The 21108-nt window shown below is 36.7% G+C and overlaps 1 protein-coding gene across 29 annotated transcripts in view; it reads right to left on the reverse strand.

The window, feature by feature from the left end:
• The window catches only part of Adgrl3 (adhesion G protein-coupled receptor L3), a 734924-nt gene that overhangs the window by 427139 nt on the left and 286677 nt on the right, over window positions 1-21108 (reverse strand). For 28 of the 29 annotated variants that reach the window (XM_051198505.1, XM_051198478.1, XM_051198481.1 and 25 more), the window contains one exon: window positions 16260-16463. The exons of the other annotated variant lie outside the window; for it this stretch is intronic. In XM_051198505.1, the coding sequence (XP_051054462.1) occupies window positions 16260-16463 (204 nt within the window). The remainder of the gene's footprint in view (window positions 1-16259; window positions 16464-21108) is intronic. 29 annotated transcript variants of the gene reach the window in all.

A 21108-nucleotide genomic window follows, 5' to 3' on the forward strand; every position in this document is an offset into this window, starting at 1 on the left:
ACATGGTACTCTTAGTAAAAAGTGATGTTAAACTGTGTTTAAAATAAACCGAGTAGTGGCTCTGAGGAGAAACAGAAAATAAAGACAAACCATGTCACTTCAAGAATGTGCAACTCTGCTGTGCAAAGCTCTTTTACTTGAAATGAAATGACAGAGACAAGAGATTTGCATTGAGATCAACCATTCCCTCCCTAATGGGAGAGCATGCAAATGACAACTGCTGTACACTTCCAGAGTCTGATGATTTCAGGATTGTAGTAGAAAAAATGGACAGGTAAAAGTGACTTACTCATTACCACCACAACTACAAAACAAACAAGCAAACAAACAAAAAATCAAAACACAAGAAACAAACAAGAAAAAACAACCCATGAAACATGAATAGATAAAAATTCCAAAATTACATGAAAGCCTCTACAGTGGATGTTTTTGGCAGGTGGATATGTGATATTTGTTCTCTTATATGCTTTTCTTTAGTCCCCAGTTTTCATTTTAGAAAGGAATTATTTTTTTTTAATAATAATCAAGGAATTTTTAGATACAGGGTTAGTCCCCAAACCCTTTTAATTTCAACAACTAAAATAAGAACTTAAGGATTGGACTTAAAATATATACCTGCCGATAATATACTACAAATCATGAATGGAATTGCAACTGGAGCAGGGTCCACTAACTACAGAAGTGCCTGAAAGTCTGTGGCCACAGTCCCTTTTGGGGGTAAAGGAATGATCACAAATGTTCCTCTTTGCTTTCACATATGTATCATTACCTACATAAAAAACTGTACAATTCCATATCAAAGAGTATAGAGGTGTAAATAACACACTAGTAAATGTTTGTATGAATTTCTCATAGCCCCACATAAATGTGGCTGCTTAAGGGCATTGGCGGATTGAATATAATAACACAATCTAGGGCCACAACTGATTCAGAAAACAGCCGCACATACTTCTTCCTGGAGTTTAGGGTGCATGTCCTCCTGCCTGGTTGACTGCCCTTCTTTGGGGATTATTTGCTCTAACAATGGACAACACCTTAGCACCACAAGGGGAACTTTGGATAGCTGACTGGTTCATGTGTTAGCAGACAGCTCTCTCTGGAAAAGGCAGGAGGATCTGCTCTCTGGGTAAGCCAGGGACACAGGGCTCAGTTTCCTTCTTCTTCTTCATTTGGGAGCAGCTTTGGAGATGAGCTAGGAGATGGGAATACATCGTCTTTATGGAGGAATGTACTTCATCTCCAATCTGTTCTCTCATGTGTATTTCCTTTACAAACAAGCCTTCAAAGACACGGGCATGGGGATACAAAAAGGACCATCCACGTAGTCAACTAAATGTGACTTGCCCAGCTGTCAGGAAAAACAAAAAACAAAACAAAACAAAACAAAAAAAAAACAAAAAAACCCCACCTACCAGCAAATAGCATCTGCTGCCAGCACTAACAGCCAGCTGTTTTCTATTATTCTCACCTGCCAGCCATGTTCTCTCAGGATGAACTCTCACTGGGGATGAAGCAAATAAAGACAGCCAAGATTGCAGAGTACAGCTTTTTCAGGAACTTCCTTTTTAATTTTTTCCCTGCTCACTGTTGAGGCCATGAACTCGCTTTTACTTGCTATGCCCTGAACTTTTCACTTTCTGTAATTATCCAGGGGATAGCACAACCTCTCTAACTAGATCCATTAACAACAGCACCCTCATCAGGTTTCTGGCTCATTATAACTCAAGCTTCGACTCCCCCCCCCCAAAAAAAAAACAAAATAAAAATCACATCATTATTTCATTCCCCCCAACCTCTGCCATCACTGTGTGCGGGTGGTGCCCCCTCTTTGGGGAATACTGCCTGCAGTGCTTTTTTTCATAGGATTAAAGCATACTTTAATGTATACTTAACTGTTTTCTGTATTTACCAAACATACTTCCTTCTGTTCCTCGGAAGTTACAGTAATTACTAAATACTCAGGGTATACAGGTTTTAACTGTTGAAGAGTGTTCACCTGGACATTATATTCAGGTTAATCTACTGATGCAATGACTCCAAGCTCAACCTGCCTATGGAATTCTGGTGTGAGTCTTCAATTCTCTAATTTCTTTATTTGAAAAAAAAAAGGCCTATAATGATATTGACATTATTGATAATTTTATGCTCTATCCTCAATAATCTTAACTTAGAAATGTTTCTTTCTGTGAAATCTTACTTGTAATAACAAGGCTATATCAACATCTCAGCTCCTTGGCCATTTCCTACAGGCTTCTTCCTGAATACAAGCCTTTTCTTTTGCTTTATGATCCACTGAGTTTAACCAGGCATGACTGTGACCATGGGTTTTGGCACTACCCAATGGAGCCTGGGGACCTCGCCATGGATGCACAATTAAAGACAGTAGCTCTACCTTTCTCAGGATTCTACTCCCTGCCACTAAGATGAGGAAAAGGGAAACAAGTTAAGACAGGTGTCACAGAGAGAGTCAGAAATACGGACAGTTTCCCAGAAATTTTATATATTGTCAAGTCTACCAGGCCTATTTACTTATACAAATGAGAAGGCTAGAAGTACTGTCCAGGCCTGCGTTGTTTGCAAGTGTAATGGAGCATGAGGTGAATCCACCTTTTCCATTCTACAGATATTTGCCTTTCTACAGTAATGGCTTCAGATATTGTTAAGCAAGGGTTCATGAGTGAACCCTTCACCAGACATACATTTTACTGAAAAGATTCCCTGGGGGTACAAGATTTAATTCTAGATTTGCATTGGCTAGAAAGCTTGTTACCAATAACAAACTGTATTGCTCTTCCTGCCAGTGGGCTTATGCTTCCATGCTAGATGGTTACCATTGCCCTAATTAAGTCTCCTTTCTGAACAGAAAGAGTATGTGCCACACCTTGTCCTGAGAATGCAAATCCCTTTCTCTTAAGAGTCATGTGTTCCTCAGATATAAAGGAACAGAGGCAAGAAGTTGAAAATAATCCAGTCCTCCTTTTCCAACTGAGCTTTCATTTCATACTTGACTACAGTTTGTTAATCCCCATTTTCTCTTTGGGCTGAAATATGTGCCAAACTCACAGCAGGTTAAAAATCCCTGCTGATCCATTGAGATGCAGTGCAGTGCATGACAAAGCCTGGCAAGCATGCTTGTTGAGACCTTTAAAAACACATCAAAATAAAAGAGTCTGTTGTTACCATTGCTTCTATTCTGGACTTGAGGCCACTAAATCGCCTTGCTGCTCCCAGGAGTGCCCTGTCCTCTGGCAGGCATCATCCTAACTGGGGCCTGACCAAACAGCTGGATTAACATTGAGGCATTAACTAATCATCAGTTCAATTCTTTAGGCACACACACACACACACACACACACACACACACACACACACACACACACACACACACACATACTCAGCAAGCACAAGAAACAAGACTAGCAAATGTGTGCCTGAAGACTCATCTCTCACACTGACCCCTGGGGTCAGTGATGTCAGAGAAACTATTTCTGAAAAGAGTTCTAGAGTAGGAGTGAACAATCAGGGCCCACAATAATGAGTAGCTCTTGAAGGACACAGCTGTTGAGCAGCTAATTGTAACTTGAAAAGCTGAGTCCCGGAGTTATTAATGATCTTGCTGATAAAGTTTTTTTTTTTTCCTCTCTCACTCCTAGTCAAGCAAGCTTTTATTCTAACTTTGAAGATGAGGAGAGAGTGCTCTGCTACAAATGGGAGACTTCCATTGGCTAAGTGCAGTCCTACACAGCTGGCTGCCCCTTCCTCATGCCATCAGTGTAAACCAGTGACCCTCATTTAAATTGATGTAGGACCCTGCTTCCAAGACTACTCCTAAGGGAAGAGATAGTCAACCCCACTAAATATTATGTTTGGGCTTCTTGACTGCTTTCTATTTTAAAACCAGCTGAATGGAATCAAATACATAATTTAGTCTGAGCCAAAAGGATCCTTTGCCTACTTTATATGTCTATGGTATGACACACAGAGTTACTCTATTATCTACTCTATAGAGTTGGGTTGTGGAAGGTGAAAATAGTATTTCCACAGGCTAACAAAAGTGTACTGGATTCTAAATAGGGCATCTTGCCTTTTTTTGAGAAGTTCTAGGGTGAGATAATGCGTAAATGAAGAAACACAAAGGCTATTATTTGAAGATTAGAGACACAGTGCACATGGAATTTCTATCACCCAAGCTATCCTCAGCCTCCCTCCACCCCAGGGGTAAATAAATCACTGTTGCTTTACCCTTTCATATTTTTCCTTTTAATTTTCAATTTCTTCCCATGTAGGGGTGAAATCTTAAATTTTCTATCCTGCATCTAGATGTAGTCATTTATTTACACAGAGACTTGATTCACAAAGAATACTTGCAGGCCCACTGAAATCAAGCACTTTAATTACAAGGTCAAGTCAACTGCAGGGCAGTCTACAGTGATCACAACAGCAACCCACTAAGGTACTTGAATGAACCCCTGAGGCTGCCATAGCATGATGCAAGGCTCTGTCCTTCCCTCCCCCTTTAGAATCCCAAGGGATTACCCAGCAGCTCCCCAAAAGCCCAGAGGCAAACAAATAAATCACAGCTTTAGTCCTGTACTCAAGTACAAGTCAGGCCAGGAGAAGGCCAGGAGGCTGCAGGTGGTAACAGAAAACCTAATCATTCAGATCTGGGGAAAAGATAGACATGTAGACAAACACACAAACAGGTGGTACACCAATATAATCATGCCCATAATAAAAATGAACTCTTAAATATTTATTTACTTTATAACAATAAATACACATTTATGGGCTTAATTTCATAAAAATATCTACATGTATGCATATCCACAAGCATTCTAAACTCCTCAGTGAATTAATTCAAGGTCCATGTAATATTATCAGCATTTATACTAATTTATATATGTTGTCCATAATAGAAAAAAGAATTACATTTCCATCACTGTACTAATATGAGGATGTTTCCACCAAATCCCAGTAATTTAGTCCTCAACATTTCATGATGTCTTCAAAATTACATGTGCCCCACACAAAACTGGAAATCCTATCTTTTCAACATATTTTAGCTAGGTGGGCTTTAGGGAGCTTGAGTAATGAACTCAGAATAACAACAAAATCATGGATCTCTACTCATTTTGTGATCACCAAATTTCAAGCTGAGCCAGGAAACTTTTTAGTCATAGAGCTGAAATGAGCAAGTTTGCATAAAAAATATATAATTCTACTACCCATGGAATGTAATTTGTTTTAAGAGTAAACTCCATCAGCAAATGATATCTCTCTCTCTCTCTCTCTCTCTCTCTCTCTCTCTCTCTCTCTCTCTCTCTCTCTCTCTCGTATATCTGTGTGTGTGTGCATGCAAACTGCATGCATGTGCCTTTTTTACTGCCTGTCCACACCTACTCTCATACTTTTGGGACAAATCCTGAACATGTATAATTTCTTTCTTTGCAGGTGATATCAACCAGTGTCTAGAAGTCTGATTTAAGTTGACTTCTATTGTTTTCAAAATGTCTAAAGTGTCAACTTATGGTCACTAGAAAACATGCAAAACTGAAAACTAAGTAATAAATATCTCTGCAACATGTTTCATTTAATGTAAAGATAAAGAAAGTATGCATAGATTGAATTAAAAATCATGAGATGTTTCATAAATGTAGTCTTTTATTTGAGGTACTCCATTAAAATTAACAAATACACTTTTGGCTTAAAACTTTTTAAGTTTATATTCATAATTTCTCAAATATCTTGCCCTAAGTAGGAATTTAGCTTCATTTTTTTTCATTTAAGTGAGATTGATATGTGTATATATTTACATAAAACTCACACTTAGAACATTTTTAACAAACAAGCATAAATCACTCTGTTAAGTATAGGAGACTTATGATCATCCTTCAGAGAAATAAAAGCTTTATAATATTTCTACAAATAATATTAGATTGGGCAAAGACTGCCTATAGTCTCTCCTAAACCCTAATGGTATAGATAAGGTATTTAATGATTTATCTTAGTTCATAGTTTTGTAGGCAGCAAACAATTATATTTAAAACTTTTCAATAATGTAATAAGCCCTGAGTTTGATTTCTAACTCTGTAAAAAGGGGAAAGGGACTGCTGGGCATTGGTGGTGCAGGCCTTTAATCCCAGTGCTTGAGAGGCAGAGGCAAGAGGATCTTTGTGAGTTCAAGGCCAGCCTGGTCTACAGAGATAGCTCCAGGACAGGCTCCAAAGCAATACAGAGAAACCATGCCTGGAAAAACCAAAATAAATAAATAAATAACCTGTAGGCATGACATAGAATAAATGGAACACATGTCTATGAGACAGCCTACATAATTGGAAAAAATACTTGTCCAGCTACACATCTGACAAAGAGTTAATATTGTTTTTGGTAATTACTAGTCCTTTAATTTTATTTTTAAAATTCTAAATTGACAAGCTACAAAATTGACATTGGAATGAGTCATACACAATAGACCTTGTTTAATTTTTTTAAATTGACTTACAAATACATAGTTTCTGGTAAAATTGCTTCACGGTTTGAGTGAAGTACTTAAGGTGGGAAATGAAATGCCTATAAACTTAACTTTCATTCCTACTTGTTTACTGTTAAAATATCTCATAAATGGCCCAACATTATTGCGTTATTAGCATTATTAGATTTATTCCATATCTGATATTGCCTTGGTTCTCTTGGATATTTTATGTAGCAAACTTCAAATACTCATGTTGTACCTCAAGCTGAACTCATGGAGACAATGGAACTGTGTATGGTAGTGTTAAGCTTTTTCATTTTTAGAGACCCTAAAGTCTTTCACTGATGCACCAGTTAAAGTTGTAATTGAACATGGATTTGAAATAAGGGTAAGAACTTGTCAGGAGTCCAAATTAAATGCACCATTGAACATGACTAGGGTTCCTATTTTGGTACTTATTGAAGAATATGTTCATACACAAAATTTTGTTTTCTTCTTTATTGCTTTGCCTTGGTTTATCATGCATTATATTTGTTTATAGTCACCATTGTTTAAGAAAGTTACATTTTTTGAAAATAACACAAATGAACTCATAGAAACATGGCTAACTAATGATGGCTTTCTCATAATCCTCCAGGTTATTCAAATGTGTCTCCATAATTTAAGGGAACTAGGATGTAGAACCATGTTTGTAAACTAGCCAGTCAACTGTTAAGTCTTATCGTGTAAGGTCAACACAGGGCATTCTCACTATATACATGAGCCCATTCTGTGTCTTTCAAAGCAGTTAAGTAGTTTGCCTAACCTCTTTATGGTTCCCAGTGTGACCCTGCACTTGTCATCCACGATGCTTGTTAACCCCAGTACTTGTTATTCCAATACTTGTTATGCACAGTACTTATTATGTACAGTACTTGTTATGCACAGCAGTTGTTACCACCAACACTTGTTATCTGCCTTCTCCTTATTCTCTGTTCTTTATAACCACAGGGCTTATTATCTGCTGTGGTTGTTTTCTGTGCTAACTGCTGCAGTACTTTTTATCCATGGTGCTTGTTATCCTCTGTGATTGATTGTGTGTGTGTGTGTGTGTGTGTGTGTGTGTGTGTGTGTGTGTGTGTAGTCCAGGCTGTCCTTAAACTCACTTTGTAGACCAGGCTAGATTTCAGAAATCTGTCTGCCTTCTCCTTGCCATGTGTTAGTAATACAGGGACTAAAGGATTGTGCCACCATGCCCAGCTCCCATTACTCAATTTTTATAACATAAATATTGAAATCAGGATTAAAAAAGCATTATTCCTGTAAGCAGTTTGAAAGCTACTCTCACAGAAGGAGAAGTTAAGTACATATAATGGCAAAACAAAGAAGAAATATTGTTTCTATCATTTTTAAAGAAATATTGAAGTATGTGCTGACTCACATCACTATTTTCAATAGGATGTATCACTTCGGAACTTAGATTAATGAAAAAGAAACAAGGTCCTAAAGAATTTCCTCCAAATTATGTAGGACTGCAACACATTTTGTTTAAATCTTAATATCTCTTATATTTCTCCAGAGACCTCTACCTCTTCCAACATAAAAAATACCATGATAGGTACACAGAGGATTCTGAAAAGCACTATGCAAACACACATTTTCATATCAATCTCACAATTTCATATCTAAACTCAAGCTTTTTCAAAAGAAACACATATGTGTGAATAGGGGCTTTATCTGAAATCATATTATAGTATTTCATAAAACAAGAAAGCTAACACAGCACTTTGAGGGCCACATTATATTATTCTCCTACAGCAGGAGTTATGTCCCAAAAACTGATGTGGTAAAACAGAACTATGGCAACATTTGTCTCTCTTCTTTTGTTACAATTTCTGTCGTCTTCTTATCTCCCCATGAGTTTCTGGACATTACCTAGACATGTCAGATTCAACTATCATGTACATCATAACAAATTTTGTGGAATTTTTTTCCTGTTGTTTTGTTTTTGCTTTTTAATTTAGGATTACAAGGAGTAAGAACATGCTAGAAGGTTAAGGTTACCTCATTGCTGTCAAGATAAATAACAGTAATCAAAAAGTAATGAGAGTAACAAAGTTTCAGTTATTTCAAAGATTGTATGAGATGAAAATTTAAAAACCAGAAGAAAATAAAGACACACTGTTTACCCAAGAGATGTAATATTTCTTATTTCTCTCCCCCCTCTCTCTCATACATACACAAACATAAATGTTGTGAAATAACCTTTTTGTACACTGGAGATATGTCACTGATTGGTTTAATAAAAAGCTGAATGGCCAATAGCTAGGCAGGATTTCTAGGGACAGAGGACACACAGGAGATGCAGATAATGCAGGATGAAGTAATAAAGTCATGAGGCAGAAAGTAACAGAAATGGGTTAATTTACGTTTATAAGAGCTAGTTAGAAACACGCCTAAGGTATTGGCTGAGCTTTCAAAATTAATAACTCTCTGTGTCATTTTGGTGGGCTTGGCACTCCAATTCAAAAGCAAGAGGATAGAAATAATTTTGTTTAGAATCATGGTTAGGTTGATGACATATCTCATCGGTGAAACACTGACCAAGCATGCGTCAGGCTAAGGGAAAATAAAACAAAATAATAACATTCCTTGGCTTTAGTCAGAAATGGTGGTATGTGCCTGCAATCTCAGTACTCAAGAGATTGAGGCAGGGGGAATGCTACACGTTTGAGATCATCAAAGTTATATAGTAAAATCTGAGGTACATGGCAAGATCTTCTCTTGGACCCTCTTTGAAAAGTATCAGTAAGGATAATTAAACACAGAAGAAAGTGTGTCAATTCTATGTCATGTTTAGCTGCTGAACTAGAATGGACTCACGATGAACAACCTTCCAACCAAAGAAAGGTAATGTCTGCCAAAGGTAAGAAGTTATAGCTGGTATGAAAATAAATTAATGAAATTCTATTTTCTTTGTGCTTGGCTAATTTCAATTGTTCAGTCACATTGTTGTATAGATGCCACTTCATATTCAACAACCCCCCCCCCCAAGCTATGGAAGCTAGGCATACACATGACTGAAGAATATAATTGTTGGGATGTGATTTAAGATAAGCCTTTTCTCATTAACATCCTAGCTTTTGTAAGTTTTAAAGCATTTGGTATGCACTTTATTATGTTCTTCATTTATCTCAGCATCTATGACTTGCCCTATCAAGTTAGTGACTTTACGGTATACAAAGAACTGGCTGGATTCCCAAATCATGGTGTTACATGTAACCCAGCAAATGAACCCAGCCCCTCTTACCACCTCACATGCAAAATTGTGTGTGCTTTGCAAGCACAGCCATAGACCAACAGCTCTGAAAGCATTGGTGTTGTGAGCTGAGGTTTTATTTTCAAAACTCTTAACCAAAAAGAACATTAACCATTTCCTTCAGATAAAGCACCTCTTTACACCGTAGTCAAGGGATAAGCTATTTTAATAATCAGGTTTAATTAGGCAAGAGATTAATCAAGGTTCATTTCTGAGGAATTCTCAAAAGATATGTGGAGATTACTTTTGGTTATTACTCTACTGAAGTGAGTGCTATGTTACATTCTAAATGAGAACAAATATGAGAAGAGTCTCCTGTTCTCTCCAGATTGTGACTTGAAACTCTGCGTGTGTGTGTGTGCGCGTGCACATGCGCATGCACACACACACACACAAACACACACACACACATTGAGAGGGGTGGGTAAAAACTAAGTAAGACAGAAAAGCTCAAAATTCAACCTAATCTTGGCTGTCTTGTATCCCTGCCAGGTATCACTGAGTGAAATCCTAGCAGATGTTCTTGTGTTTCAAGATATCTTATCATTCCTGGCCAAGCAGGCTATTAAAGAATAATCCCCCCTCTGTTTCTCTCTCTCTCTCTCTCTCTCTCTCTCTCTATATATATATATATATATATATATATATATATATATATATATATTTAAATGAGAATGAATTTTTGATTCACAACTCCATCATGCCTTACTAATGTTACTATCTATACTTGCTTCCCTTATCTCAGTAAAATGAAGAACTGCTGTTATATAACAGGTTAAACCAGAGCAGTCTTCTTCCTTGTGATTTCTCTGACTTCTATACATGGTAACTCTTTAAATCTTATTGATTAGGCCTCATTGTTACTATTTGGGGTTCCAGGGGTGCTTGGATAATTCTTAGGGCTTCCTGGATCCTATGCACTGAGCTCATCCCCTTCCCCATGACTATAATATTCTTTCCATGGACATTGCTTCCTGGAGTTAGAACCACCAACACAACTAATTCATACCTCTCTCTCCATATTGTTAATGGAGTCAATCTCTCTCTCCATATTGTCTTCAAGCGTCTAGTGGTTTGTTTTTGTTTTATTGGCATTTCTCTGTTTTTAATGTACCATTCCTTGTTGAATTCTAATATCTACAATGCTTTCCTTACTGCCATGTAAAAAATTCCAAATTCCTCACAATATAATATTATTCTTTTTATGCTCATATCTTTGCTCCTTTTCTCTAGATCATTTCTAGAATATTAGGCAACTATCATTTGGACTTGATGCTCCAACCACACTGAACTTAAACTCTTGTGTTTTAGTTGTGTCTCTCTTTACCTCTGTGGTGAGCTAACTATGAGTTGTCTGCCAGGAGGCAGTGCACACACCATCAACTTCAGAAGCAACATCTGTGACCCAGAAAGGCCAAGTAGGCATTCCTTTCTCCTACATCATTGTACCCTGAACTTGGTAGTTATTTACGTCCTGTGTCCAAGGCAGTATTGGTAACTGGAATCAGCAGGAAAGCAATACTAACTAGACCCTGTGGATGGTTGAACTAAGAGACAATAAGGCAAATAGCAGAAGAGAGTTAGTTGGTCCTCTGGCTGAGAAGAAAAGTGTAAGAGATGACATCACAGACAACAATGAGCAAAAGCATACCTTTCAAGATAAAGATTATTAAGCCACAATTTCCACATTTAGCATTCTGTAAAGCGCAAACACAAAATCTCTCTTTCTTAAATGTGTCTTTTTAATTTTTTTTTTAAAAATTTCTTTATTTGTTATGTATACACACAGACACACCAGAAGAGGGTATCAGATCTCATTATAAATGGTTGTGATCCCTCATGTGGTTGCTGGGAATCAAACTCAAGATCTCTGGAAGGGCAGCCAAGGGCTCTTAACCACTGAGCTATCTCTCCAGCCCCTCAAATGTGTCTTTAGTATTACTTTTTCAGAGATCTTCCCATGCTTAAATATAAACAGAAAAGGCCCTCTAAAAGCATTCCTTGAATTACATTCCTTTTGTCAGCAATCAAACACTCACTGAGAGATCAAAGCCAGGTATTACTCTTTCTTTGTGCTGCTGACCCTTAATTTAGTTCTCATTTAGTTTAATATGTATATGGAAACTAAAAAATGTTAAGAATGGACTGTGGTAATATATTGTTTATGATCTACTAAAGCCACTGGAGATCAGTTTGCAAAGTTAGCCACATTAGTTAGCTATAGAAACTAGACAGTGGTGGCATACAACTTTAATCCCAGGACTCTGGAAAAAGGCAGATGGATTCCTGAGTTCCAGACCACTCTGGACTATAGGAGAGCGAATCAGAACTCATGCCTTTAATCCCAGGATTTGAGAGGTATAAGATGTAGAGGCATTCAGTCTCTAGCCATGTTGAGGAGAGCACAGTAATCTAGGTGAATCTGAGGAGCGGTGAAGTCAGGAAAAGTCTGAGGATCACCCCTCTGGTAAAGATAAGAGCTAGTGACCAGATGCCTTGCTTCTCTAATCTTCAGATTGAAGCTTGAACCCCAATATCTCTCTCTGGGTCATTAATTTTTTCAAACTGCAATGATTGAAGTAGCATTAGGTATATAGCACAATAATTTGAAGGTTGATTTTCATGTAAAATACTTGTAATAATTAACTTGAGATTTATCTTTGTTTATAAATACAATATAAGCATTGCCATCTGTAAAAATTTGTACCTAAAAATGAGGGATATGATTTTATGTGATTTTCCAAGATGACTGAAAGAATATATAAGCACAATTTTAAAAAAGCATTTGGCTCTTAGGGAAGGAAAACTGAGCTTTAAAATGAGTTCAGAATAGAATTTTTAAGAATTTTTTAAAAATATTGTTAGATTGCTTTATCTGTTTTTAAGTGAAGGCTTGTATGAATCTGATGCAGTCTGTGTGGTCTTCAAGGGTGTTGTTAGAAATCTGCAGTGACCTTTCTCTGTATCTGCAAGATCACTATTAAAACAACAACAGCAACTACATGGTTTAAAGTGAACCTACTGCTATTGTTTTGGTAAATGGATGTAGTATTATACTGCCTCTAATTTCATATCTCTACGCCCACATATCAGTGCCTCTCCCAGATCTCATTAGAGAAGACTCATTGTGCAGTGAATGATAGTGAGCACAGAAACTCACAGCCAATCAAAAGGCAGAGAATAAATGTCAATAGAGTGCTCAGCTACCAATGGGGCCTCTATATTGCCAACATCAAGGGCATCACTGAGGAGGGAACAGAATGATTGTAAGAGCCAGTAGTTGGGCAATACCAGAGTCAAATATATCTTCAGGATATGGCAGGACTCTTGTACTCATGAACTCAGAGCACCTGTGGCTGCCTATAGAAGAGCTTCACAAGATAAAGCCAGTCAATAGTCTATCATGGAATAAAAAGGAACTCAAATGCCTCTGCCACTAACAGAGAAGCTACAGACAGCTGGTGTTCTGGGGGAGAGGACCAGTCACTTTTTATCAAGGGGGTGGATCCTGGTAGGTACACCAAGCTCAGTGGATGGTCTATGCATAGGAATTTATGGGCAGCATACATTAGACTGGATGAACTATTTCAAGAAAGAAAACAATGAAGTTGTGGGGAAGGACAGTAGTAGTAGATATGAGAGGAGATGGGGAGGGGGAAGTAGAGGAGGTAAATTTTACCAAAGTATATTTTCCCAATAAATTAATAAAAATATTTTAAAATACGTTTTCCTCCCTATATCCTCTAAAGAATATTTTGAATATTTTGACACATAGATTTAGGCTGGAATTGGATTAAAACTTCCTCCTGGCTCAAACTGTATGAGGGAACTCTGACTTAAGAGTCTTTGTGCACATATGCATGCATGCATGCAAGTGTACACACACACACACACACACACACACACACACACACACACGTACATGCATGCCTTATTTCCTCACTGTGAAGTGAATTTCTGGTTCCTGTCAATCCAAACCCTCATTAGCTCTTACTTTCTATAAACTCTAAAATTTAAATAAATTCAAGGACAAGCATGTCAAAATGCCATTTGAAAAGGATGAAAAGGACTTTGTTCTGTTTTCATGGCTGGGTTTGTTTAAGCCAGATTGATCACATCAATATTGGCTTTCATTATTTAAACTGTTTTCTGAGGACTATATGATTACAACATTTTCATCCTACAACAGTTCATTTCCTTGTCTTTGAGAAATACAAAAGGGTAAGGAAAGAACTTGATTTCCCTGACATTTTCCTGTGTGAATTCTCCCATGTCTTTTCAACTTAAAGAGTTCAAGAATATTAGATTCTCTTACTTCAGTTTCATTTTTTAATACCAATCTAAGCACCCTGGCTGGCTGTCTTCACTACAGGAAAGATTATGTCCCTCTAATATTTACTTATTCCTCTTTACTCTTTCTCTGGGAAACAATCTCAAATGACCTTCCATCTCACTGAGAAATTACTTTCATAGGACAGCATCTTTGAATGTATCACAATGGTCTGATTCATATGGTTTTCCCACCTCCAATTGTATCACAGACTTTACACTCCATTTATGTATGAGCTTCCGTGCAATCATCTCTGTTTAAAATGAAATACAACATAATTCCTTTTTAAAACTTTTTGTAGATATGCATGATTTAAAACCCACCACTACTTGCTTTATGACATATGTGTGCCAGGCATTAAAAGCTAGTGATATAGAATAGTGTTTTGAAACAAAAATAATAAAAATTGGGGACATTCTAAATATAAGTAACTTCTTACTAAGAGTTATATGGGAAAAGTTATCCTGTATTCTGAATTTTTGTTAGAAGACAAAATTGAAAAAAATGGGTATATATGTACTGTTTTAAACATTTATATTTTACTAATAAAAATAAAACATCATTTCTGGATTTCTTCTCCATGCTTTCTAGAAATTCCCACGAATACTAGTACACCAGAGTAACTTAAATGATATTTACTTGAAGTATTATTGTGCAATACATATCATATCAAAATCACCACAAAATTTCCATGGCCATTGACGTCCATTGTGTGAATAAATGGAAATTGCCTAATCTAGAGCATGTCATATCTAAAAGAGGAACAGCGAAATAGGAAGAGTGTGTACTCTGCACTGCCCTTGAATTTTTGCAGCACAATAGAGACATAGCTATATGTTACTTGCTGTGGACACCACCACCATCATGGGCCCCACTTACACATATCAAAGAAGAAATGATCATTTGAATGGATAAGTTAGAGAACATTGATGGAACCAGGTCACTGGGGCCTCAAAGCCACAGTGAGCATCATGTCCCCTACACCCTTACTTCTTCTCAATGTGCTCACTAGAACTGAAGAACCGAGTTTAACTATCTGGAGTTCCTTACACCTGAAATGGATTCAAGATACACTTCTCTCAATCCTAGCATGGAAACAACGCATTCTATTTTATGTTGCCACAAAGAGGCTTAGACAATGAGCACAACAAATACAGTGATGTTCACTTCCCCCTTGCATGTCTTACATTTTTCCCCTTTAAAAAATTATAGAAAAAGCAGGGTAACTTGAAATTCATGGTTTTCAGCCAAATACTTCCCAGGACTTCTCACTTTGTAGCACAAAGCTCTGAATGTTATGTTCCCCGGGGGAAAATGACAGGGATAAGAGTGCCCTATGGAGTTTTGTGAATGGGGAAAAGAAAAAAGGAAGTATACAGTATTGGAAAAATAGTATTTAATTTTGTGGAAACATTATATACTGTTCCTCGATGGAGTTTCATAGCTGGACTCAATAGATTCATTCAATAGAGTTACCAGCTGGGAAGCTGGACCTTAAGAACATTCCAGCACTTCCATGTGATTACTAGCTTTTTTTTTTTTTTTTTTTTTTTTTTTTTGTGAGGTTTTATGATTTAAATGACTACGTATAATTCCTTACCACGATGCTTTAATCATAATCTTTTCAAAACCTTGTTAGTTTCTATTGATGAGACCGTTCCCAAGCCAGATGATCAGAAATGTTCATCCTCATTTTTCAGAGTCCTAGCAATTTCACAGTTTAAAAATGTTTTACTTAAAAAGTAATTTGAAGTGGCCTGCAGTACTGCAAAATAGTACTTTTAACTCAACCTTAATGTTTTTTCTTCTTTGTTTTGGATTTTTCATTTTAGGTAGGGTCTCAGGTAGTCCAGGCTGGCCCAAATATTGATTACATAGCTTAGGCATGCCTTGGACAGTGATGTTTCCCTTTCCATCTTCCAAGTGTGGGATGACAAGTGTGGGTCACAATCCCTGGATTCCATCACAACCACGCATTTTAAACGAAGTATTTCAAAATGAGGATGTGGCTCACCAGCGGAATAGGCATGTGTTGCTAAAGCAGAAAAACAGGCCACCAGCAAATGTGGAATGCAACAACCTCAGAGCAGCTTGGGACTGAGCCTCCCATCAGCCCCTGCCCTGCCACCCCAGCCCTTTCCCCCTCCAGCTGGCCGCACCTTGGGCTGCAACCTGTGCTCCTGGGGCACCTGGTCCTCGACCTCCTCTGGCAGCTCCACGTGACCCTTGTCCTCGATGTGCGGTGGCACGCTCTGCAGCTGGCTGCTGAAGAAGATGTCTGGGAGGTAGAGCGCCTCCTGGGCTGCGTTCAGCGTGTCGCAGTGGAGCAGCAAGGGCTGGATGTCTCTCATTGTGCTTGCCACCTGCGGGGACCGCAGGTCGCACCATCAGACCCCTGCTAACTCAGAGGCCATCCCCAAGGCAGCCCCCTATGGCAGACTCAGGCTTAGGACCAGCCACCCCAAGTCCCACTCAGACAAACCTGGGAATGAGCAATGAATTTTTCACCCCGTTATTGGTAAACACTATCCTTATTAGGAAAAACTTCTCATCCCCATTCCTAACATGATAAAAAAATAGAGATAATTACACTAACTGAATTAGCTAGTTACCTACAAAATATAAGGGTCCTTTATATTTTAATAGTCTCATAGCTTTGGGATACAAACTATGGACACTAATTTACCCAAGTATGAAGTTAGACACTGACTACCAAATTCAGTTTTTACATAAAAAAAAAAAGCTTTACAATATAAAGGGATTTTGTTATTTTTATTGTTTATTTTGTTTTGTTATGTTGCAGAGTTATATGACTGTTTTCTTTTTATATGTTTTATTGTCATTTTGCTAACATTTTTGAAAGAGACTGTATTAGGAGCTATGATGGATATTAATGTGAAAACATATACATACATTTTTGTCACTTATATACACAGTGATTATTACTGACAAATGTTGCATATTACATAAATGAATAAATATGGAAGACCAAGACAATAATGATAAAATAAAATTATACACATATGATAGTTTAAAAAAATTGACACAATCATATATTATATGCTATGGAGATACTTAAGTACATGATTTTTTATGTAAATTGATAAACGAGACACAATTCTCTACTCTAACTGTGATTAATTTACTCAGTAAGAAAGATAGTGAAATCTACCTGTCAATAGAAAGCAAAAGATTTATAAAGGAAAACACCATTCTCTCTCTCTCTCTCTCTCTCTCTCTCTATATATATATATATATATATATATATATAACTATTACAGCTGCATGTATAAAGACATATTGTTGTCATATATGGCTGACATTAAACAGTAAAGGAAAAACTAAGAAAATCAATGAAGAAAAATCATGTTGTGATAATCATCTAATACAAGGTTATGTAGTAGTATTCTGATATCTAGATATATGTGTTATTTGTAAGTTAAGAATAAAACCATATCATTCCATCATATGAAAATATAATACCTTTATAGAAGAAATAAAGATATATTTAAAAATCAGAAAACCCACCTGACGGATAATTCTAAATTTTATGCCTATAACACTGGTATGTGTTACATTTAAACAGCATAATATAGCATTGTTAGAATATGTATACATACCAAAACAGTTCAAACACCATTTTGACAAGCTACATAAATGAAATGTATCAAAAAGTGCGTTTCAAATTTCTCAAGTCCCTATCCTCTATACTACTGATAATGAAGCTGTATATTTTATGCAACTATTTCCAAACACATGTTTCTGAACATCTTTACAATAATTATCTGTCAAGACATTTTGTGAAAGTGTGTTATATAATATGTTATGCAAAAAAAATTCTGTTTTAGTGGTGATGATAAACTTTATTTTATGCCAAGTTAACATACCGGCTCATTTGGAATGATGGGATGTGAGCTTGTTTGATGTTATTCATACAACATGTATGAAGTTCTCATCAAGTGTCAGCTCTTGTTTAGGTATAGAAGAGAGTAGAGGACAAGATGTGCAATGAACCACTGGCATTGTTAGGACCATTGGGACAAACACAAAAAGAAGAAAAGAATGCCATAAAGACATATGGCTAGTTTTCAGAAAACATAAATGGGGTAAGCTATAAAGGGTGTTATTTGGGTCTTTAAGGAAGACACACATGGGGGTAAGACTCAAACTGAGAATTTTTTCTTTGTAATATCTGAACTTACAAAAAAGAAATCATACCAAATCATACAAATCAGAAGCAAAAAGTACTTGGGGCTATGGCAGAGGTCTGCTCTATGGAATGGCTTTGAACCATTTAGGAGTTAGCACAACTGTTTCAATATGGGTAGAAGTCAATGGGAATATTTTGGAATGCTAGACAGTGAGGAACAATGAGATGGGGACTATGTATGTTATAGTCATTTTTAAGTTTCTATCTAGGATAAATTATTGGGAGGAAAGAGAATGACATGACAAGGAAAGATTAAAAAAACAAAAAAACAAAAAAAAAAAAAAAAAAAAAAAAAAAAAAACTAAAACAGGGATTTCCTCTGAAGTAGAGATAAGATATTTGGGGGATGGGGAATAGACAATTCTACAGCAAGCAGAGAATGACAACTGATAAAATGCATATGCAATAGACATCAGACAACAAATAACACTGTGTCTGGATCTACCTGAACATTTTCTCCACATGAACTACAAAGAAAATATTTCAGAGCTAAGCAGGAAGCAATCAAAGATCTCACAAAAGCTCATTTGCATGAGGGAAGAATATGATTTCATGAACAGGGTACAAAAACAACAACAACAACAAAAAATAACAGGAAGTTAAATTAATATTACTCTTAAGTTGGAGGAAATGAGACTCAGGTGTTTTCGGTGCAATATAGTTCACATTCACTTAAATTCATTGTATTTCACATTCACTGAAGAGTGACAGCAAAGCACCAAATTTTAACTTTTATCTTAAGAAATATTGCACATACTATGATTAATGTATTTCAGAACTTCCAAGGACATATCTGCTTCAGGTGTAACCCTACATCCAATTTTTGTGCCATAGAACTATTGTAAAATTTAATCATCAAAATGACAACTATGATTAAAAGCCTAGTAAACCCCTGGAATCTTCACATAGAAAGATTCCTCAACTCACATACTAGAGTATTAAATAAACTACTTGATATATCCACCAGAATACATGGGAAGAAAAAATTAGAAGCTTATGCTGGCTGCCCTTGGGGCACAATTGTATTTGAAGCAAAGAGATTCTTCCTGTCAAGTAAGGTGATATCTATACTGGCACTCTCCACCTACTTGTATCCCACTTGTATAAATTCTATACAGGGTTACAAAAAGCCATTCAGTTCCCCTTTGAAGCTGGATGCCTTTGGATACTTGAAGACATGCTTTACATTCTTGAAGGCTTTGTCTAGAGTTTTAAAGAGAACAGGTACTTTTTCAAAGTCCTGATGAAAAACACTGCCAACATGTGGAATTAACAGGTTTGCTTCTCAGCAATCTTCTCTTTTAGACTTCACACCCTCTACATGTATTTGAGAGTATAGTTTCTGTCAATATGGTTATAAGATAATATTGCTCCTAGAATAATAAGAAGAAATAAAGTAAGTCCACCATGCTTTTTGTTTGTAACCATCACAGAAACAGGACTTTCATTTTAAGTTTGTTGGTTTTGTTGTTTTTCTTTTCAAGACAGGGTTTCTATATGTAGGCCTCCATGTCCTTACCTCGCTTTGTAGACCAGACAGGCCTTGAACTCACAGAGATCATCCTGCCTCTGCCTCCCCAGTGCTTGTATTAAAGGCATGGGCCTTGACCACCCAGCTCATTGTAATTATTAAAACATCAAATAAGGAGTAATTGGTAGAAAATGGTGCATCTTCTGTTTCCAAATATGAATTGTTGCAGTCATGGGTGATATTTGATATTCATTCCAAGCAATTATAGCCCTGACATTCAGCAATTCTTAGAGAGACTCTTTCATCACTTTAGAACTTTGTGATTTCCTAGTGAAAAGTCTCCAGATAGTCATAGAGGAGGTAGGAAAACTATTAGTTTACAGCACATTGGATTTACGAAATGACTTATGCCATATCTGTGTTTTCTCTCTCAATCAAAGGACATCACCCGTATGAAATTTCATGGTGCTGTTTGTATAAAGACAAGAAACCAGAAAAAAAATGAAGTATTGAAGAAAAAAATGTTTTTGATAGTAGTGCCAATATTTTTCTATTATATATAGATTATATAGTTGAAATAATTACAAGAATGAGGCATGGTGTGAAGTTCTATAATACTAGCAATCGAGAGGAGGAATCTGGAAGAAAGTGAGTTCATAGGAAGAGCAGACTACATGACAAGAATCATTTCCAAAACAGTAGTAAGAAAGGAAAGACAGGAGGGAATGAAGGAAGGAACGAAGCACGGACAGGGGGAGTTATAAACAGGAAATATAAATACCCATTGTAATGCACGTTCAGAAGTCAATACTGACTTGTAAAATACAAGTCACACAATACAGACTGAGCAGTGTGTATTTACATATGTATAATATAGGTGTATATGTGTGAGCATATAAGCATGTAAAAACAATTAATTAAATCAAATCTGCCATAAGTTTGAAAGAGAGCAAGGAGCAGTATCAAAGAGGAAAGGAGAGGGGGAGATAATATAATTATATTATGATTTCAAAATAAGAGAATTATCAAATTAAACATAAATCCATTGTTTCCAAAGAAGTTTGACCACTTCTGTGGTCTTTTCTCCTCAGTTTAGTCCCCTACCCAGTCGCTTCTTCTAGCAAACTGTCAATCATAAAAATGAGCTTGGAACATCAACAAAACAATAGACTGTAAAGCAATGGGTATGATACTGCTGGGAGGAGTTCAAAGACACTAATATGTGAGTGACTATCTGGGTTCAAAGTAATCGGCTTTCTCGAACTATGGATATGTTAAGCAAGTCATCTGTTTCTGAGTTTTGGTTATATTTTGCAAGGCATCTTAT

The sequence above is a fragment of the Phodopus roborovskii genome, unplaced genomic scaffold (assembly GCF_943737965.1).
Source record: "Phodopus roborovskii unplaced genomic scaffold, PHOROB, whole genome shotgun sequence".
NCBI lineage: Eukaryota > Metazoa > Chordata > Mammalia > Rodentia > Cricetidae > Phodopus > Phodopus roborovskii.